We start from the raw sequence: 24,144 nt of genomic DNA on the forward strand, positions 1-24,144 counted from the left end.
TATATAAATTCGCAGCTTTCTTTGCTTATAGACCTGAACTGTCTCTGAATACCGATACAAATTATTTTTAAGCTATTGATTGAAAAATTTTGTACTGTTGTGCGAATTATCTCATTCTTTCACATTTTCTGCAAGTTTTTACTAGTCACTTCTGAATGTAATTTATTATATAGATAGTTATTCCTATTTAAAACTATAAAATTCAGATTAATTTTGAGAATTTTAAGAATTGGTCAGATTTTATTATTATAAAAACTTGTGGAGGTGATGTTCCATTATACTATTTCAAATAGACGTGGTAAAGAGTTTTCCTATGACACTAAATTTGTGCAGTAACTAACCGCCATTTTGTAAGAATATGTCGTAAAAAGATTCGGAGGCATTTTCTGCTTCTAAGTGTTGTTCTTTTACGAAAATGGAATAAATTCGTACTTTTAAGATTAATGAAAAATTACTTTTGTTTGATTTCCAATTCTCCAGACTCAACCAAGAAAAGTTCAAACATGAAATGTTCCATATTTCAATATTTATTAAAAGAAATATTTTTAAGATTCATCTATGGCCATCATAGATGTAGACTACGAAATATTTACTCAAAAAGCAAAAGTCTGAATATCTGTCTGTCTATCCTAGATGCATAATTGAACCTCTGAATAAACACTATGTCAGAATAAGGCTTCCGTAGAAATTTTACGAGCATGATCTCAATAAAACTAAAACAAGGGAAAAAAATAATTTTAACTCAATCGAGCCTAAGTACTGAACATCTGCTGCCCTAAAAAGAAAATGTTTATAACAGTAGCTCATATATTTATTTCTCATTTGAAGGAATATCTTCTTTATGCTGCAATTTAATTAAACGAAAACAAATTCAGCAGTTTTATTGAAAAATGAAAGAAAAAATTCTTTTACTTAATATTTTATTTTCTAAATTGTAACCGCATTTTATAAACTTGTATCTTCATTCAAACGTTGTAGTTGAGATATTTTTAATAATTCTTAATGTTTCTTTAAGGAGAACTGTGTTTCTAATATTTAATTATTTGTGAAATATGTTATTGTGAAAGTGTTTACTGTTCAAAAATATACGTATATGTATTGTGATGTAATAAAATGTTTCTGAAAAATATCTGTTTTTTAGCAAGATTTCGGCAACTTATTAGTAACATTAGCTTGTTAATATATAAAAATATTCCAAGTGCAATTTTTGCTTTTTTTACAGATACATTTGAATAACAATTTAATACGGTTTTGAATTCAAAGAATGCTAAATTAAATTTAATTGTAATCTTCAATTTCGAACATCTTCATATCGCCAATGGAAACCATGTTGCTAATGCCAAAAAAGAAAAATGACATTGATTACTTCGCATCCGTTGGCAATATAAAAAGGATTTAAATCAAATTTAAATTTTTGACACTAGATCTTTTGCACTGTGAGTGATGATATTATTTTGTATACCCAATGGCTCCCAAAAGTTTTTGCATACTTTTAAAATGTGAAATAAAAAGCACTGTAACCTGGAATTGAATGTTAAAATCATAATGTTATGTTTTTCATATCATCTCCTTTCATGAAAAATAGATTTTATTTTATTTTAACAAAAATGGAGATTTGATAAGACAGATAAAATGTATAAAACAGTGATCATACTTCGAAAACTTTTTGGATAAATTCTTATCTAAAAATATCGTTTGTCATTTTTTTTATATTTTTACCTTTTGGTGACGTTTGAAAAGTCGTTTGGCTTTAAACTTTTCTTGCTTACTTGTCTATGTTCTAATTATTACCTTACAATGGTCTTGTAATCGCAACGAAACAATAAACAACATTCGACAGGTGATTATTTTTCATCCTAATAAATCAATTCTGCATATCGCTAAATCTTTCTTTAGTGAAACTAATGATAAATAAACCTGAAACGTATTGGAAACATGTGTCTCATTTTTAGATGAATGTAAATTTAACATTTTGAGCTATGTCTGGAGTGTAGTTGTAGAGGAGAGTGGGATAATACCGTACAGTGGGCAATTTCGCTCACAACTGTTTTCGATTGTAAAAATTGTAGGAAATGGTCTAGAACTTTCTGTTCACATGGTGGAAGAGATATGTATTAGAATAAGCTTCTTCACCTTCTAATTTCTCATTTTAATAGTGCTTTATCGGATATTAAAAAAAATTAATTTTCTGTATCATTTTGGAGTTATAGATTTTAAGGTAAAATTCTTTTTAAAAGCAATAAAAACTGTTTATCTGCAAATATTATCAGACGTGGCATTTTTCATTAGAACAGACATTTTTGAATCAGCTTATCTATTTTTAACAGAAATGAAAACAGTTGAATAAATAAATTCTGAGAGGAATAATTCCGTAAAGCATAGAAATTGTGAAAATTCCATATTCCATATAAAATAAATGCTTTACTTAATGGAGATTGCAAATTACTTAAGTATTTTATAAATTTTATAGATGCCTCGAAGTTATAGGCGACATATTTAAAAGGGATTTTCCATAAGGGATCTCTATACCATTAAATGAAGCGAAAATCTAAAATCATTAACCATATCGCTGATTCAAACAAGGAGAAAGTCGAGAAGAAATTCACAAGAAATTTTTTGAAAAGGACGAATTAATGAATAAACGAAATTATAATTTAAAAGTTAAGGAATAAAAAAGAGGTAAAAGCCTGCGAAATTATTGGGACAATAAAGGACGGAACAATTTTGCACTTTAGAAAGCTGGGAAACTGCATATAACGTCACAGAGGTTTATGTTTTCAATGCTGCCGAAATCTAGCTTTGAAAATTGGTAATGATTATAGTTACAAAATTTATTTTGCAAGGACTCGTAAAAATTGTCGCGGAAGAGAAAGCTATGTGAATTTCAAATGCATGTCTTGAATTCATTTAATAAAACTCCTTATTATAATTTGCTCTTTATTTTTGTAAAATATAAGGATTTTAGATTATATTGGATGAATATTTATAGAGTTCATTAGAAACAATGCTTTTACTCTATAAAATTTCAGCTCAAAGCCACAAGCGCGTAATTCTTCCATTCAATGTGCATAATTACCTACCATACGGGGTAATATCGCTCAAAAATATTTTTTATTATTTTGAAAAAAGTAAACCTATTAGACAAAAAAAAAATCTACTTCTGAGTCTGAAGTCTACTTCAACATCCTCCTTGCTGCTAATATGATAAACTCAAAAAAACTAATTAGAGTAGTTCGCTGACAATCCTTCGACTAAGCTTTTTTTATTGTTGAGTTGCACACTAACTGCTTAGATAATTTATGAAAACTAAAAATTAAAAAGAAAACACGAGATTATTAATTAAAAAATTAAATTAAATTCTAATTTTGTAATAAAGCTATTTTGAATAATAATTTAAAAAAAGACATTTTAGCACTGTTTTCAAAACGAATTCTAAAAAAAATAATTTTTAGAATTTGTATTCTATTAAATTATCGTACACATAAAATTATTATTTTAATAAAAATCGTCTGCTCCTGAATATTTTGAAATTATTTGTCTGACTTCACAATTCTTCATTTCAACGGAATTCTTAGAACATTTTTCTCTCTTCTTTGCCTCATTTTATTTTGCTTTTAATGTTTCTATATATTATTGATTACTGAGAAGTAGTGGGAAGGTAAGTGGAATTCTTTTCCGATGCAGAAGTGATGTTCTTTTAATTTCATTTTATTTCTTTTTCGTACCTGCTTTCCATTAATTTCTTCAAAATCCTTACTTTCAGTGTCTAGCAAAACTACTAAGTTCCAGCTTAAGTGACTCAGGAAATCGCAGAATATTTTTCTAAGATTTAAAATTCTACTCGACAGTCACTTCAGATGCCGCAGGCATCTCAAAGTCTGTTCTAGTTCTCCATTACACAAAGCTCAACACAGGCAGATCAATGGAATTGTTATCTGAAGAATTCGAAGGAATCTCAGCACCCCTGCTCATTCAAGTTTAAAAAGCAAACTTTGGAAGGTAAAGCAACTAATAAAGGATAAAATTTTTATATTTAAGGATTGTATATTTAAATATAGTTAATAGTAAAATTCGATATTAGTTAATATTTAATGGTAAATAACTTCACTGCATTGTTTACCCTAACAAACATCTTTGTTTGGTTTGGTATCTTTTGCGTTATGTAGCCACATTAAAATAAATTTTAACTTTAAAAAGACTCACCACCATTGAGTGGAAATTATTTATATTTTAGAATGGCGTGAAAAAAAAATTTTTTAGATAATAAAAATGATAATAAACCAACCGTACAAAAACAGTGATAAATATAAAATTATAAAAACGTCTCTTTCAAATTCTTTAAAATAACAGGTGACAAGTATGTGAAAAAAATAATTTCTGATCCTTCATAAGATTTTTATTATTAATCGAAAATACTTTACAATATGTCATTTCTAATTACAGTGTCTTGAACATTATTAAAGACTTCTAGAAAAAATTCAAATCTCAAATAACAAGAAAAATTCCATTTTTCTTTTATCACACATTTCATTTATTTCTCATCAGAGAATTAAAACAATAAAATAACTTTTACAAAGAAAATTTTAATAATCTTTTGCATCAGGTTTGAATTTGTTTAAGCAGATCATTGCAACCGATTTTTCAGTAAATAGGCAGCTGTGTTTGATTTCTATGAATCATCAGAAGTTTTAATGAGTTCCATACAGATTGAATTATCTTAGTATATACGTTGTTCTTCCTTCCTTGTTTCAACATTTTTTTCCAGCAGATGTTTTTCTTTTACAGGCATATTTTAGCATAAGTAAACCTTTCATATTTAAAGCTGTACATTATATTTCATATTTCATTTATACATGATCAACTGTTTGATAATATAGAAGGAGATTCAAATTCTCTAATCTGAAACATCTTAGCATGATAATGATTATTTTTAACTAGATTTTATCTAGCTTTATTTTATTTTTTAAATATACTTTTAATTATATAACAGCAGTAACATGCACATCAAAAGAGGATTTGAATCTGGTGGGAATGCACAATTATTAGTAACACACAATTGTACTTCTTGATCTATTTTCCTTTTACATAAAAATCAGTACTTTAATCTGCTTTTGAACAAAATTTTCATTAATATTAAGGCATTCGTCGCATCGTATAATCAACTTTTAAACTCTTTCTTTAGAGGAATCTGTCGACTGATTTGATAGCTACTGCAATTCAACCATTTTAAGATCATCTGCATCATCGTGGCGCTGACTAACCATATGCTTTTTTAAAGGACGGTACTTTATTAAAAATTTCGTAAAATTAATATCTCTGGAAAACTTTTTGTTTTAAGTGGGCTAAAAATAACAAAATCATACGTTAATGTAATGACTTTGAATTCGGAACCATTAGATCTGAAAGCCGAGATCTGTATTCAAAATACTTTATCTCATTAATGAATTCTTAGTCAAAGAATTATAGAATGTTTTTTTTGACGTAGAAAAATCAAAACTATGAATCATTTTTCCAGTGAGAGAAAATTTATTCAGGTAACTGCCTACGTCCTAGGACACTTTTTTGAAAAAAAAAAAAAAAAAAAAGCTTTTTTTAAAGTTTTGTTTGGTGTTTTCTAATTAAATAACAATAAAGATAGTTTTTAAAAATTAAAAACAAATTTCTGTACAAGTCCTATTTTATAATTGACAAATTTGAAGAAAATTTCTGCAAATTTGACCAAAACGGCTAACACTCTATATAAAAATCTAACGGCATAATCCCAATTTTCTTTACACACTAGATACATAAAACAGTAATCTTCTAAATGAACTAAAATTCAATAGATAGATTTAAAATAAAAAATACCATAAAGGTGTATATGTTACAATATAGACGTTATTCAAAAGCTACCATTTAATTTCTTATAAAAAGCTATAAATAAAAAAGTATGCACTGTAAATCAAAATTTTTAGTTCGATTTATTAAAAATAGTATACAAAATATTGCCTGAAAATTTCATTAAAAATTTTAATTAGTGTTCGAGATTTTATGTTAAAGATTGATAATTTTTTTCAATAAAATTATTTTGAGAAAGCGCGTTTCAAGTTTATAGTTACTGTTAAAAAACACATTTCTTTGGAAAATATCAAACTTTTCCTTGTTTATAAGTTAAACCTTCTTTTTCTTCATACATTGAACATTTTTTTCTTTAGCTGAACTCGCATTTTATTTCTGTGGACTTTTTAGGTGGTAATAATACTCTTTTTGAACTGCAAATACTCTCATAATCAAAACGTATTAGACTTTCTTGAGTATAACTGCTAATATTCACTTGTAACTTATTTAGTTCACTGAATATATCATCTCCACCTTCATTAAATTGAAAAACAGTTTTAAAAAATGTTATTCCGAAACTATATTTCAGAGAAAAAATCATTAAAGCGTTTTGCTATATCTGATGCTCTGTGGTGGGTTGGTGGTAAAATTCTTCGTTTCAGAATCGGAGAGCTCCATTCCAGACCTGATTTCACTGAAGAATTACCAAGTAAGCTGGTCTGGTGCACGCTAAATACTACTGGGCCAAATCCATTCCTATTGGTGTGGTGCAACGTTTTGGCAAATTGGGTGTCTATTCAGGTGTCTCCCTTGTCATCTGATCGAAGATCAAAATTCCGCGATCCATTCCAATAACCTTACAGTTGCTCTAAATCGAAACACTAATATGATTAAACACGGAATTTTGCGTCATTCTATATAAGGGATGCTTTAACAGTTTTTGGTCACAGAGTTTCATGTATATTGGCTTTACAACATTTTCAGTAAATCCAATGGCTACTTACTTAATGATCACTTAATTATTGAAATAATTATGAAGCCGAACATCCGTTTCAATAATGTGAGGTACAAATGTGAGTTTTGGACAATCTAGATTCATAGTAAAGAAATATAAACAAATACATATTCGCAAAGTTAATAAAATTAAAACTATTAATCTAAAATAAAGCTTAAACATGTTAAAAATGGACTGAAAAATGAGACAAAATTTACCATTTAATTAAAAGAGTCTCATATGTTGTGCGGTCTGGGATCGAAAAATGCGAAATTCCTATTAACTATGATGCTTCATATTTTGAAACATATAAGATTCAATTTTCTATCTGTGTAATTTACAAAATGAATTTAAAAAGTGAAGTTACAATACAATAAAAAGAAGATGAGCAGCACATTTATATTTTTAATAGCTCAATGGTATTATGGCTCTGTCTCCTTAGAAAGGTTTGCACACAACATAAACAGAACTTAAGTATGACAATTAAAACAACACATATTTAATGTCAACTAATTCGGCAGAATCATGGGCATGAAAATATTTAAATGGTTTAACGAAAATTAAATATAATTAATATTCCCTGCGAAACAGCTGGTCGCCAAAGGCGAATAATTCAGAATAAACACGGCTTTACCTAAAATGTCTTTCTTTCTTAAAAAAATGGACTTAAGAAAAAAAAATTCGGCTTTCTGTTTATTAAATAATATTTTTTTTCATTTATTTATAATATATATTTTATATATGTAGAAATAAAAAGCATTTCTTTTCATAATAATCAACAGATAGATAATAATATTGCAATATCAAAAATTAATGCAAAAAAATAAAACTTTAGATGAAATCCATGCTTTACTACACCAAGCAAAATGCAAGTACGGCATTATTAAACCAAACAATTTTCTGCCATTACTCACCGCCTGCAAATATTAGCAATTAGAGCAGACATAAAAAATATATATAAATAATAACTCTCGATTTCTGCAGTAGCAAATGTTGTTTACTACATCCAGAATGCGACCGTTAAATTCGAAAGCACCTGGTCATCGAACGCATTTGCCTTTACCTGGAATTCTCGTCCTCCAACTGCTCAAACATGAGTCAGCTTCTTTATTATCATACTCGCACCAGGATGAGATTTTCAAATCAACATTTTAACAAAGATTGTCTTCACAGCAAAATGAATATAGTGTCACTAATTCGATTCTTGTGTGGAATTTGGTTGATTAATTCGGATCACTATAAAAATTTGATGTATCGGGGCACGAAAGAAAAATTTAAATTAAAAGTTAAGTTTAGCAAGAGGAAATAATAATTTTTCAGCAAACAAATGGAACGAGATGTCTTTTTCCTTAAAATAATTAAAGAAAACCAAACAATTCGTTCACTAGATTCAACCACTGGTCCGTTTTCTCCAATTTTTACTTCAATATAAACTCATGACTCAAGACAAATCAATAATTGTCACTTGTTTCCCACTACCACTGCGTTTTCGACAGAATTTCAAAAACACTACTTCTCTGTGTGTTTTTAATGGGAAAAAACCTTGGCAGATTTCCCAAAAACGGCACTAATTTCGTCAACATATTCATCAGAACATTTAATAACCACTAGCCCAAGAGAGCCAAATGGCCGTCAAATGTGGCTAGCAGGTAATAAATATGATCTTCAGTTTCCTAATATTTTTACTTTCAACTGTCCATGCTTAAAATTATGTCTGATTTTAGAGAGAATTTAATTTTTCAAAAGAGCATTTTTAAATATAATCATGTTTGCAAAAGCAAGTAATCAGATTTATTTATTATTTTCATATTATCTCAGTTCATTATTTTCAAATCTTGTTTTAAAAAATAAAACATTATTAACAGATAATCTACTCCCATATCCGAAGATCCGTGATCAAGAGACCTCTTGACCTCAGAGACTCCAACTTCGGACCCCGATTCTACTAAAGATGCATCGTGTATGCAAGCCTGGTACATGCTAAATCGGAAGTCGTAGTCCAAACACGGCTGCTTGGACAGGAGTTGCCGGCTCAAGTATCGTCCTCGCAATCCAGTCGGGTCTCAAAATTAATAAGTCCTATCCAAAATAGCATTAGTGCTACTTTCAGATTGGTTGTTAATATAGCTAAAATGAGTTTTGGAAATTTTTCATTTAATATGAAAATTCATGATACGTCATCAGTAGTCGCCGGTATCCCACTGCCATTGAAGAGAGGTAGGGGGGATCACAACACAGATCCTAGTACCAATCGCTACTCGATTTCTTCATTTTTATTTCATTTAAAAGTTGTTGATCCCTAAATAAGTCATCAGTAATCATCTGTCCTACAGCATTATTTAATCTGGAGAGGTATTAAGCCTTGATGCAGTTCTGAATCTCAACATCTGGACCACTTTCACTAATTAGTTTCGACAATTTGAGTGAATAACTAGTCAGAATGCTCTATCTTTTAAATTTTTGTTATTAAAATGCTGGTAAATAACTGGTCTTCGAAGGCAGCTAGTTTTTATTTAAATTAATGTTTTACAAGTTATTTTTAAGATAGAAATAAATTTGGTATAAATTCCTTACATACATTAAAAAAATGAAGTATTTTATTTTTGCATTTATTTTTTATTTCGTGAAAAGGAGCCCAAAATTCAAAAAGTATTGTCTCTAATCTTTTACTCCAAAGTTGAGACCACCATCAAGCTCTCATTCAGTTTTGAAATGGCAGGAAATGAATATTCAAACATGAATTTTTGCAATGAATACCGTTTAATTCTGTATGCAAGACAGGTATATAAGTAATAATATAAGTAGTTGCAAGAAAATATATAGATAGGGAAAATAAAATAGTTTATATGTAGATAGGAAAATATAAAAAGTTTAAATGTAGGTGCAAGAAAATAATAGGTATTGACCGTAAGAGATAAGTCAAAAGATTCATTATGACTCTCTCTGTAACAAATATTTCTTTATATAAATTGGACAGAATGTCTCTTTTATCTATTTGCAGAATATAATTTAAAAGGAAAATGAAAATAATCCATGGAAAAAAAGAGAAAGAAAGAAAAAGCTTATGCCCAATAATAACGCTTTTTTTTTTTTTTTCCAAGAGCAGTTTTTTTTTTTTTTCAAAACTTATTTATTTCCAAAAAAAAATATAGTGAATTTAATTAAGTTCATATTAAGTATCCAATTCTAGAAATTAGTTAAATTCAACTGTATTTTTCAAGGTGCATTATTTATTCAAATACAAATAATTTTAAAAAAAGTTTTTTCATTCAGTATTGTAACTCTATAAAAAAATAGAGTAATAAAATGCAAAATATCATTGATCTCTAATTGCATTTTGATACACACATATAAACTTCACAAATTAAACGAAAACGTATCATTCCTCTCAATATCAATTAATTTTCCGATAAAAAAAACTAAATATTCTACGAATTATTCAAAAAAGACAAGCAACATTTATTTAATTGCAATTCCAACAATATAAATAAAATTGCAAAACTTCGTAAATGAATTTGTCCATTTCAAAAGTGCAAAACCATTTTCAAATATTCGTTGCAACACCTGAAACTGCATGATGATAAAAAAAAATGAAACAAAAATGTAGATAAAACACTTTTCCTCCCTCTCGCTGCATCACAGACTCATCTATCTATCTGGGTTCACAGAGCAACTCTTAATACAGCTGTCCTTTTTCATTGGTTTACATTCAACTCAAGGTTAATGACGCCAGCGTGGCATGTTTAGCAAACAAAACGGAAGTCTTATCATAAGGACGGACGAAACAGATGTTATTTGATTCTTCTCGTATATTTGGAGACACTTTATCCGATTCATATTAGCTACTGCGTGCCGTTACCGATATTGAGTTGTTTGAAAGTGAAAAATAACTGCGATTGTTTTGGAATCAAATTTAAGTAAATCGTGAATATTCTGTGTTTGCTTTCAACGAGTATTTGTTGAATTAGAAACGAATTATTTGTATTAGTCATGGCTGAAGCTGAACAGAAACAGCAACAGGCATCGGGTGCAGATACCACTATTCTGGAACGGACTGTGTTCGTCGAGAATCTTCGCACATCTGTTGAGAAGCTCGTTAAGATTTTGAAACCCCAATTTGCTGAAAAACATGGAGATAATGCTGTTATTGCCCTTATTCGTAAAAGAGATGGTTATGAAATAACTTTCTCTACTTCTGAAGCTGCGAAGGATTGTCTTGAAAATGGTTTTAAAGTGGACAATCGCCAATACGATGGAGTCAGCATGGTCAATTCCGACTTGCTGGTCAATTTGAATCCAGTTCCTGCTTATGTAGATGATGTATCCATAGCCAAAAAGTTAACTGACACTGGTTGCACTTACGTTGGAGAGATTAAGCATGTGCAGATTGATGGAATTGATACCGGTCGCAGGAAGGTGATCGTTCGACTGCCCAACAACATGAGGTCCTTGCCCAGAGCTATCGTTGTCAAGGGTCCAAGTGGTCGAGATGAGCGAATTGAAGTTTTCCATCGCAACCAAAGGCTCAGAAAAAACACCCGATAAACATTTATGATTTTTAAATTGATTTTCAAATCATTTGTTTTTATTTGTTGCGACTGATGCATCTATGAGGATGTTCGCGGTTCATTTATTTGGACATTAATTTTGTCCCTCAAGATTCCTAAAAAAACTTGTGAATATTTATTAATTTTTAAACTTTCTAAATAACTACTATCATATGATAATTTGTCGTAAAATTTTGATAAATTCTCGTTTTATATCGAAGAAAATTTTTGCTTTATTTCAATTTGAAGTATTTATTAATAATTAAAAATATGAAAAGTCACATTCTTTGAGAATCTTAAATGAAATTCTTATTAAGTTTAAGTAAGTTATTATAAATTTTGTCTCATTCTGCAATAACTTAAAAGAATTAAACGTACATTATTTTTAAAAATCTAAATATGAGCAAAAAAATAGCTTTATTATTTATTTTGTTGGCTCAATTTTAGACATTTTTTTTAGGTTTATATTATATTTTTTGTTGATTTTTATGTCGCTGTTTATTATATTTTTTTATACTTAACTGTTGAGTAAATGCTCAAATGATTTTTTTTTCTTTTCTTAAAAAAATCTGAAAATATTTTATAGAAGTTGATTGAATCTTTAAAATGTTTAATATATTTGTTATACAATGAAAATGTTATATAGAGATGTTATTTCTCAAAAATATATATATATATATATAATTAATGGCAGTAAAAATGTGTTTACAGTAATTCGTTTTGAAGAAAACAGCGAAGTTACTACTATCTCTTGCAAGTATAAAAGTACAGTGCTAAAATATTTTATCAGAATATGGCATCTAATTTTGAGATTATTATGTGTTGTTTAGAAGATTATGTGATATTTTTATCTAATTTTCTGCCAATTTTATAAGTTGAATTTTTCATTATCTAGACGCTGGATTATTTTTTGTTTCCTAAAATTTGTTTTGATAGAATTTTAATGTTTAGTGTTTTATAAAATTCTATCGTAATTATATAACTTCCAAAAAAATTATATATTTAGTAATTGAAATATTTCTCCAATACCGAAATCAAATGATAAAAAATTCAAATATTGCTTCTTCATACAATGTTTAGTACGTTAATTTTGACGAAGTGCATTCTTGCTATAAGTCTAATTTAAGCTGCCTAAGATAAATTTATTTTTTAATTCAACTTGTATTTTAATTAAAATGAATAATTTGATTTTGGAGAGATTATTTGGAAATAAATATTCTTTTAATAAAACGATTGTTACATATTCATTTTCTGATAATCTCTCAGAAAATCTAATTATTAAATTAAAGCTTAACAGTTTTGTTTATTATGAAAAGTATAGTTATTTTTGTAATAATAACAATAGCAGTCAGGAGTTTTTTACTTTTACTTAAATGTAATATTAATAAAACTATCTTATTAGTCCAGACAGAATTACTTATAAAATAATTTACATATCAATGGAAATCTTTTATGTTTAAAAATTCAAATTTCGGAAAACATAATTATTTTGGAGCATCGTTTCCTTTTAATACTGCCTATGTTGTTTTCTTTATTGATATGCCTTGTTACATTTAAATAGCACAATCAGTTGTTTTGTGCATCAGTTTTCTTTTCAGAAAACATTTCATGTTTTTGAATAATTGTAACTTCTAGTGCACCATTCGCAACAAAGTGTTTGACTTGAAAATCAGCTGCTGTGCCGGATCTGATTGGATGTCAACTGGACATGGCTTATGGATCCTTCCTTCGAATAATGGTTGTGGTTTTGAATTCTTTCAGAATTAATAAGGTTTTTATGACCTTTTGGCTATTTCTATAAAGCCTGATTTTTCCAACGGCATTTAACAATGCCAGATTTTTTGGTACATTTAAAAATGTCCGAATCGAGGAAGCAGCGGATTTAGTAGCATATTTTTGATATATGATGTGCCGAATGCGCACTAGCATTTGATATGTAACTAAATCAATAAAGACTAATTCGATTTATACTAATCGTTCAATTATTGTCTTACTTTTTATAAATTTTTATGTGCTTTTATAATTATTATTTTTTGAGAGTCTTCTGTTTTCCAAGTGGAAAAATGGTAAATACGATATTGCACATATAGCTTTCTGAATCGGGACATTTCTTAAAATGGACTAATGCAAGCAAATAAAATATTTTTTCCAAATAATAGTTTTAAAAAAAATAAAGACTCCCACGGATAAAGAGAGAATATCAATGTTTTTTATAGATGGATTATATTTTAATTATTTATAATGATAACAATTTAGATGTTAGGAGAAAAATTTAAGTCGCTCTTCTGAAGTTTTATTCAATTTGTTTCCCGTTTCAAATCCTTTTAATTAAAAAAAACTATTAAAACGTTATGTACCAGTATATCCATAAAGAGATTAGCAAATAAAATTTGTAAATAAAGGTTTAAGGAAACGGTAGACTCTATTAGGCATTTTGAAAATTATTCATAGATATGAAATTTTTATGCATTTGTATTAAAATATAAATGCGTCAAATTTCTTTTTAAGAAACTTTTTAAAACAAAATGTTATTTTTAAATAATTTAAAGATATAGAATTTTTTTTAATTTCAAAATACTCTCCAGACGACTCTGTTTTTTAATTTGTTCGATTATTTTCCCTTATTAACCAACATAAATTTATTTGGAATAAAACTGTGTATAATTTTGTAATTCCAATCAAACGCTAATTTTTTAGAAATATTTTCATGCACATTTGCTGAATTTTCATAAGAATTTTATGTCTTTCAGAACTAAAATTGACTTTTAACTTGCTATCTAAAAAAACTCGAAACATAAAATACATACCCTATTTTCTTTTAGTGTTTAAACCGAAATCTTTAATATCAATTCTATTTAATTTCTCCAAAATTAAAGCACCTGGAACATTTCAAAGATATTTAAATCTAATTGCAATATCAATTTGAAGAAAGTAACTAAAATGAGCTTTTTTTTTCTCTAGGCCTTTGAAATGTTAATTTTATTGAACAATATATCTGTTGACATTATTTTAGGTAAACTTAAACATATTTGTAAGGAAACGATTAAAAAAATTCATGTTTCTGTCCATTTTTGATTTTTTCAAAGTCCAGTATTCCCTTAATTGGTAGTGATTTTATGAGCATATGGTTTAATCCACGTAACACATTAATGAATAACGGTATAAAAAAATAACAATTTGCATCACAAATCAAGCCAGCTTCTCAAAACAAAGTTAAATTTCTAATTTTTTTTTAATAAATAAATTCAATTTATCACCAAATCTTTTCGCCAATGTCTTAATCTGTTGCGGTTGACGTGTACATAAACATGGAGAAAGTACGCAATCGGAGAGAAACTTCTTTTGGCGCAGAAATAAATTAATCTTTTTTTCCTTGTAACTTTTCCGGTATATAAAGCAGCTTTTATTACGATAACAACTTATTAATATTCCACAGATATTACATGTTGACATAATATTGTATAAAACTTCTCATAGTTAAGATTAGACTTGGCCTTGGAATCGTCATCGGGTATTTTTAATTTCCAAGTCGCGTAATTTAAGTTGTTTTTAAACTCTTGTACCTTTAAAAAAATTATGTAATTTTTCTAAAATTAATTATGCAACATTGGTATAAGAATATCATTATAATCAACATCGAATGAATGAAAAGTATCTTAAATTTATATATTTTGATCTAAAGTAGTTTTCAAAATGAATTAATTTATGAAAATGTTTCATTTGGAGAAATACTTATATAAATAAATCATCAGTAATCTAGAAAATTCAAATACTGTTATATAACGAGTGGAAAATATTTTATTTCCTTTTCCTAAAAAAAATGAGATTCTATTCATAAAAATATTTAGAGAATTAAAATATTCAGTTTATAAATGAATATTTTTTGCTATTTAATTTTAAAAAAATCTATGCTATTTTTCAGGGATCAAAATTGCGAGGGAAAAAAAGCTTTATTAATTATGACTGAAATGTTATTTATGTCCGTTCAATGTATAGTCAGTCAGCCAGTTATAATTTTCCGCATTTTATTTTTTTTTATTTTTAATTAATTAATAGCTAATAATAACATTACATATTGAACTTCTATTTCTTCTATATGATTTATATGTATAAAAAACGCATTAGGTAGAAAAGATTGGAAAGTGAAATATGTAATTCTAGGTTATAAATTGAAATGGCAACAGGCCTTAAATTAACTGAGTGTTCCAATAATAAAACAGCTAACAAGGAAGATAGGTTTAAGTAAACTGATTCTCCAATCTGAAATAAAACGTCCAGCATTTTTTATTTAAGGATAAAATAGTTTGTATTAAAAATTTAATTTTTAAATTTAATTTAATTATTAAATTCAATTTTTTAAAAAAATCTGAAAAAAAATTGTTACAAGTTTTAATGTGCATAATAAACATTTTGTCGCCTTATTTTAGTAAGTAGTGGCAATTCGATATCAAATAAGGGACAGTAACTACAAAATGATTCGCAATCTATCAAATTTGAGAACTGCTATACCTAGAACAACTGCTGTTCGTGGCATTAAGAATAATTCTTTCGTTATTTGAAATAATTTTTCTTTAAGTTTATTTGTAGTATTGAATTTACTAAATCATTTTATATGGTTTTCTGTTTATTTTAAAACTATTCCAAGTTGATAAGCATCATTCGAGTCGAGTAAATCTAATTTGTATGATATTAATTTTTTTTAGAATTTAAAATAAATATATTTAATTTTGCTTAAATTATTGATTAAATACTACTATCTGGTTACAATTATATATGCAAGTGTTTCCGTTAGTAATTTTTAAAGTTAGTCCTACAAAGACATGGCGAAATATTCTATGTAAATTATTTGAATTCAGCCCGATTTTTTATACCTCGAAATAGTTAAGTGGTAATATGCTAAAACAAAAAATAATTTCAATACTTTGAATTGATATTATCATAAGAAAATCATTCTAGTGCATGAATTTTAGTTCTATACATTAATATCTTTCTCATTAAAATTAATATCTAAATAAAAGCATTTTTTGTATCCAAAATTTGTACAAAATGTAACTATAATGTTCAGCAAAACGTAAAATATTAATAGCAGACACATCTGCACTTAAATGAACGCAATTGCTTGTTTGGATGGCATGAATAGCTATGCTTGTCATGTGACTTTCAAGTCGGATGAATTTATCATATACTTTTGATTATTATTAATTGCCTTACTGTATTGGCATCATGCTATTATTAAAATAATAGCAGAATAATTAAAAGAAATAATTATAAATTTAGAAGTGTTTTTTAAATAGAAAAATATCTAAAATGGATTAACAACTTAGAAATATTTCAGTCTAATATATTGCTAATTTTAATATTATTTATGTTAATTTAATATGATTTTCATTGCTTATCCAAAATATAAACTTTTATTCTCATAATTCTTGAATTATGATTTAATTTTTTTAATTATATTTTTTATTTATAAATATAATATTTTAATTATAAATTTAAATGCGTTTTTAAAACAAATATTCACATTTATTTAAATCAAATTATCAGTTTATCAATAATTTTAATTAATATGTTATTCTTATTTGTACATAAAAATTAATCTTTTTCTCATAATACTCGAATTATAATTTAATTCTCAAAAAAAAAATCATTACAAATGCAAATGCGTTTTTTTAAAAAAAATTATAAAAAAAAATACTCAAATTAAATCAACAACATTCAGTTATGTTACTTTTTTTTTCATCAAAAATATGCTCATTTCTCTACTTAAATTATAATTCAATTTTTAAGCCAAAAAATGATTACAAGGGAAATTTAAATGGTGATAAATATTAATTATAGTTGCTGATATAAAAAATTTTACTCAATATTTCTAGAAAATTTTTCTACATTCATTAATTTTCTATGACATAAAAGAATCAGAATGGTAACCGTCGCAGACTCATTGGAAACAATATACATTTTAACATCCTACACAATCGATAGTTAATGATTGTTCGCTAGAGCAACATTAAATAGCATCTATTGGAAAACGGTTTCGTTTACATTCAAAGATATTTGTCTTTCGTCTGAAAGTTGGGCAACGTATCGAGGCATTTCGTATTATGTTATTAATATTTTGAACCACCTGCCTATACATTCAATAACTTATCACCTGCTTTCTGTTTCTTTTCAATTTTAATATGGAGAACGTTTGCCGACATATTTAATAAATTATCAGCTGCTCCCTCTAATTTCCATTATAAACACGGTTCCGTTGAGTAAAAACAAAAATTTCACTATTAAAATCAAAAATATTTAATTTTTTTCATATTTTAAGATTATAATAATTATTTAAATTGCTTATCATCTTTAAATTATATTTATACTTTAAAAATTAATTATAATTCAAGTACCATGTGAATGATCATAATTTTGCATAAAAAAATAGTAACATATTAAATTGAAAATTAATGATATATTAAATTTCAATAATATCAAAAACGATAATACATTAAGTTAAAATAAATAATATTAAAATTAATAATATATTAAATTGAAACATGTGTAAGTTATTAACTCTATTTAAATAATTTTTCCCATTTTTAAAATAATACATTTAAATTTCAAATTATTTTTCCTTTAAAAATTAAGTTATTATTCAGGAGTTAAGAAAATGAACATTTTATATGCATTAAAAATACAAAACATGTTGATTATTTGTAAATTATGAATCTGAAATACTTATGGAAAGGAATGAAAAAAGAAGCCGAGGATTGAACCCTCGTCTCGAAGCGATTGATCACCCAAATGTGCCGTTAGAACTGGCAGAGAGGATTGTAAATTATAAATATATGAACTATGCTCAAAATTTGAGGTTCATTTTCTCATAAACAGGGTTGCCACTCAAATCTGGAAGGAAAAAATCCTTCTGTTTTCACTGTTTTTTTCCCTGTGCGTATATTCAAGATATGAGAAAATACAGGACTAGCATCATGTGCGAGACGAGTTCAAGATGGCGGACGGTGTGCTTGATGTGTTGTACGCGTCTCTTGAAAATCACTTTGAAACTATTGATATGGCGCTCGTATCGAAGTGCAACATGAACAATGAGTTGAGGGAACAAGCCAAGAATGCCTTGGGTGAGTTAACAATTGCAATTACTAAAAGTTTTGCACAATTACAATCCGTTAATTATCGTAAGGCTTGCGAAGAAAGTATGGCTGCTTTGGTTACAAGGCCATCTTACGCTGAAATGGTATCGCCATCTAGGGGTGACTTTGTAAACAATTCGCAAAATAGTTGTCCTCTTATTGTCAGAGCTACTGAAAGCTTTGAAAATGCATCTTCCAATGATGTGCAAAAAAAAAATGCTAAAAGAAGTTATCAATCCAAGAGAGAAGAAAATAGGAATTAAAAATGTTAGAGCAATAGCTAATTATTGCTCAATGTTGCTCCTTGGCTGACCGGTACAAATTAAAAAATGAATTGAAAACTAATCATTTACTTCAATCGGCTGAACCAAAGGGGAAAAATCCGACCCTTCTTGTTAAAAATGTGCCAAATAAAATAGATAATAATAAAATTGTTAACATAATATTTTATCAAAATCCTGACATCTTTGCGGACGATGAAAGTAGCAAAGACATTAACTTAAAATTCATCTTGAAGAAATTTCCAGACATGTTGTGTGTGAACTTTCACCTAATCTCCATCAAAAGTGTTTATCTTCTGGTTATTTACACTTTGAATGGTCTATTTGCAGGGTCGAAAATTTTGTAATAATAAATAGGTGTTTTAAGTGCCTTGGTTATAATCACAAAGCAGTGGATTGTAGAAATTCAGTTGCTTGTTTTAAATGTGCTGAAGAACATAAAAGTGAACATTGCGAGAATACAGCAAGCCAAGTTTGCGTTAATTGCATTCGCTACAATAAAAAGATAAAGGATGCCAGTAAGAAAGTTGATGTTAAACATAGACCTTTTGCGGATAAGTGGCCCACTCATATTTTTATGAAGAGCAGAAATATTTCAAGAATTTCGCATGTTTAATTCGTCCAGATCAAATCTTAGAGTAATTCAGCTTAACCTTCACCGCTCAAAGATTGCTACTCAGCAGCTTATCCTGAATATGGACACTTCGTACATAAATGTTGCTCTTGTTCAGGAGCCTTACGCTTATAATGGTTCTCTTCCTTTCTTTCCATCTTCGTATCGCACATATTTCAACGCAGGTTGTGATACTATCAAGGCGGCGATCATTGTTCGTAACCAAGGACTTTCAACTTTTTTTGATTTAAATAATATCGATTACAATATGGTTTTTATTCACATCACGTTCAATGCTTTCAACTTTATTCTTCTGTCCTACTATTTTGAACCCAACAGAAATATTGATTTGGATTTACATAAAATCAGTGGAGTGTTTGCCGTAATAGATTGCCATAGGCTGATCTGGGGTATGGATGCTAACAGTAAGTCCGAACTCTGGCACAGTCCAATTTCCGACACTCGCGGTATTAAGCTCTGTGCCTTTTTAAGTATGAACAACTTATTTGTAATTAATGAAGATTGTGGTCCTACCTTCAGTGGCTCTCAGGGCTCCAGCTATATTGATATAACTGTTGTGGGAACTGATGTGCTAGATGAAGTTTCATATTGGTGCCTTCCAGAATATGAATCCCTTTCCGATCATAATACAATTGAATTTGAAGTTACTGCGACAATTAATCCTTCTACTTCTGACAGATTCGATAAATTTCTATATTTCAATGTTAAGAAGGCAAACTGGGATCGCTTTGACTCTTTTTGCAAGCAACCTTTTGTTGACCTTTCTAATCGTATCGATTCTTGTGATGATGTGGACACCTTAATATCTGTTACAGAAAACTTTCAAAATGTAGTCCTTTCTGCTACTAAAACTTCAATGCCTCTTAAAAAGATAAGAATGCACTGGGTTCCTTGGTGGAGTATAGAGATTGAGTGTATGAGGAAAAGGGTCAATGCTGCTAGGCGCAGGTATCAAAGAACCCGAAATTTTATTCTTAGAAATCTTTACAGACAGAAGTATTTACAAATAAAAATTACAGTTCAATTCTTGAAGAGGCTAAAGTCCAATCTAGGAAGATTTTCTAGAGGATATTAACGAACATAATGTTTGGAAGAAAATTATACATACGGTATGAAACAAAACTTCATGAAAAAAATTGAAGTCTCTGGGATTCGTCTTCCAAATGGTTCTGACACCACTTCTGTTGAAGAAACTATAAATGAGATTTTTAAAAAATGCTTCCCTATCAATACTATTAATATGGATACTCCATTCCATGGATTGCAACGAATTAAAGCCTTGGCAAATTATTCTTCAAGTCTTGATCCTCTATTTACTACTGCAAAAATAGATGGAGTGATTAACTCCCTTAAGCTTAATAAATCTCCTGGTCCTGATTGCATTCAATATGAAACTTTGAAACGTATTCACTTGATGTTCCCCTGTTTCTTTTCAAAACTTTTTGATGTTTGTTTACAGCTTAGTACCTTTCCGCGCTCCTAGAAGAGAGCAAACATCTTTTTAATTCCGAAAAATAATGACTTTCGAGGTCCCCATCTGGACAATTTGAGATGTATCAGCCTCCTACCAACTATTGGAAAATGTCTTGAAAAGCTGATTGTTAACAGGATTTCTTGGTTTTTGCTCAGTAAAAAACTGTTAAACGAGACCCAATTTGGTTTCACTGTTGTTGTGAAAATGTTGTGAAGAAAATGTTGTGAAGATGCTCTCCTTTATCTGAAAGACGTAGTTGATAGAGGCAAGAAGAAAAATCTGCTTACAATTTTAATTTTTCTTGACATCAAAGGAGCTTTTGATCATGCTTGGTGGTCGGGTATTCTCATTTTGCTCAAACATTTCGCTATTCCAAGTAACATATTTATCTGGTCAGAGATTTCTTGAATGATAAGTCTGCCTCTCTTACGCTCGGTCGTGTTTCAGTTTCCCGTTCCTTGCAAAGAGGCTGTCCCCAAGGCTCCGTCTCTGGTCCACTTCTGTGGAATTTAATTATGAACAGCTTTCTTGCTAGGCTTTCGAAGATCTCAGGATGTGAAACCATAGCCTTCACGGACGATCTGCTCATCTGCTTTCAGGGAAAATGTCTTGATGATATTTTTCAACCTGATCAAAGCATTTTGAATGATATTTTAAACTGGGCAAGAAATTACAAAATGGAATTCAACCCCAATAAATCGAAGGTTATAGCAATTAAGAAAAAGAACGTGGACTTTTCCAGAAAGCAACTCTTTTTTGATAACATACGGCTTGAAATGGTGAATGAAATCAAATATCTAGGGGTAATGCTTGATGACAAATTCTGTTGGAAAAATCATATTTTATATCTCTCCAAAAAATGTGAAAGCATTCTTAAATGACTTAATCGTGTCTCTTGCAACATCTTTGGATTGAAATCCAATGTTATTGGTATGATCTACAAACAGGGAATTGTTCCTTTTGTCTGCTATGCCTTTAGAGTTTGGGGTAATGCTTTGAAAAAAAAGATCAACTGTCGAAATTTTCGTAGAATTCAAAGAAGAATTTTACTCAGAGTTATACGTGGCTACAGAACTGTAAGTTACGAAGCCTGCTTTATCATTGCGGGGTTTTCCCCAATTGACCTTTTCGTCCTGCAAAATAAAGATTTCAAAGATAATGTTGTAAATATTTCCCAAGATTCCCAAGTGTTTTTTTCTAATCTTCCACACCCTGCTGAACGTGTTCCTATGGAAATTATCGATTATAAGGACAATGTTCTTAGCAATTTTCCTGTAGTGTGTTTTACTGATGTCAGTAAACTCAACCACCGTGTTGGACTTGCTTTTGTTGTGTTTCAAGACGCAGCCGAAATGGAACACTTTATGTTTAGAATTCCTGATGAGTGTAGTGTGTTCCAAGCAGAATTGCTGTGCCTCAGTAACTCGCTCAAATGGATCGTAAACCACTGTACTCTGTCATGTAGGTTCCTTATTTGTACGGATTCTCTTTCACCCTTATTTTTGCTTAGTAATATTTCTTCCTGCAACAAAATTGTATTGAATTTTCAAATCTCTCTTTACGAGCTTAAAGAAAGAGGAATTAGTATCTGTTTTTCTCATGTCCGAGGTCATTCTGGCATTTTAGGGAATGAAAGAGCTGACTGGCTTGCAAAGCAAGCTACAAAGCTAAACATCATTGATCCTTTGAGCTTCCCTAAATCTCACATTCACAATGAGTATCACAAAAAGACCATTTTCTTATGGAATGAGCTGTACCAGAATTCTTCAACTGCCTCTTTAACTAAATTATTTTTCCCCACAATTTCTCAAAGGTTAAATAACAAGCATTTCTTCAGTGATTTTCACTTAACTAAATTTTTTACTGGACACGGTAATTTCAATTACTATCTCAAGAAACTTGGATTATCGAACATTGATCTGTGCTCTTGCAGCGTGGGTGGAATTCAAAATGTCGAACACTTGCTTTTTGATTATTCCAAACTTACTGAAGGAAGAAGGGATTTTACTGTGGATCTCGATGCCTGTAATATTAAGTTTCCATCTCCGCTTCATGTTTTGTTCGACCACAAAATGGCATTTTTCTCATTCTGTAAATTTATTGCCTTTGCTGCTTCAATTTTTAATTAGTTTTGTTGTTTATTCTTTCCTGTTGTTTTTATCCTTATTTTTATCTGTATATATTTTTATCTATGTATGTAGTTGTTTCTACTTACTTCTGTAAGCCTTGCTCTGTTCTTTGTGGTGCACAAGGATTGACTTATTATTAATAAAAAATAGCATCATGTGCTAGTTATAATGGAATGTGATTTTAAAGAGTGTAAAAAGCAAAGAAAGGGATTCTACATTTTAGCATTATTCGAAATAATAGCATATTAAAAAAAGGTTTATATTTCCATATATAAAAAAATAATTTATCTTTAATTATTATCTAGAATTTAGAAAGACAAAATTTATATATTGGGGAGGGGGATATAATATCTCTCATGCTCTTTAATTATAAGTCACACAAAATTAAGAATTCAGATAAAATAAAACACAAAATATTTTTGTTGTCATTATACAAATCATTTGATGATTACTTAACAAAAAATATTACATTGCAAGATTTTTTTTTATTATTATTTATTCATTTTTGTCAATTCAAATATTTAGGCATCAATTTCTCCAGTTTTTCCAGTCACCAGTTTCATAGAGCTAATCCATAACAAATAAGGTACAACATTTATATATGCCTAACGTACATTTTTTAGTTATTTTACTTTCATGAACATATGTGAAAATATTTCCAATATATCATTGAATGAATTAAAAGACGAATGTGACACAACAAATTCTAAAGCCCCATAAAAATTCATCTTTAAATTATTGTTCTTGAAATAAAAAATTCGAAATCGGTTTATTTTTAGGCATTAAATCTGACGTTTTCGAATTTGACGTGCCATTCCTTTTAGATACAAAGTCCAGTATCAATGGTGACTCTTTTGAATTGGCACACAGTCTTGTGTGTTTTCCTCTTCTGGCATGATGTTTTCCCATATAACTTAGGCTTCTTATCTTCTTACAATGCGAGGAGTACGCAACAAATGAACTTTGTGGAACTTCTCGAACCCATTCAGCAAAATCAGGATGAATTTTTATTTATATATATCCATGCAATTCGTATTACATACGAATTTTGAGCAACTCATTGATTAAAAAAATATTCTAATCTACTGTGTATAAGCTCACAGTTTCTCAAATAATAAACAAATCATTCAACAAACTC

At 28.8% G+C, this 24,144-nt stretch overlaps 1 protein-coding gene across 1 annotated transcript; it reads left to right on the top strand.

Annotated features, from left to right (window-relative positions):
• Nucleotides 1–19,377: 19,377 nt before the first annotated feature.
• LOC129980644 (uncharacterized) lies at nt 19,378–20,478 on the top strand. The gene has a single exon (XM_056091024.1). The coding sequence runs from the start codon at nt 19,378–19,380 to the stop codon at nt 20,476–20,478; it is 1,101 nt and encodes a 366-aa protein (XP_055946999.1).
• Nucleotides 20,479–24,144: the final 3,666 nt, after the last annotated feature.

The sequence above is a fragment of the Argiope bruennichi genome, chromosome 8 (assembly GCF_947563725.1).
Source record: "Argiope bruennichi chromosome 8, qqArgBrue1.1, whole genome shotgun sequence".
Lineage (NCBI taxonomy): Eukaryota > Metazoa > Arthropoda > Arachnida > Araneae > Araneidae > Argiope > Argiope bruennichi.

Coding starts and splice junctions, on each gene's coding strand:
- LOC129980644 (XM_056091024.1), top strand. CDS start 19,378: ATGTTTAATTCGTCCAGATCAAATCTTAGAGTAATTCAGCTTAACCTT.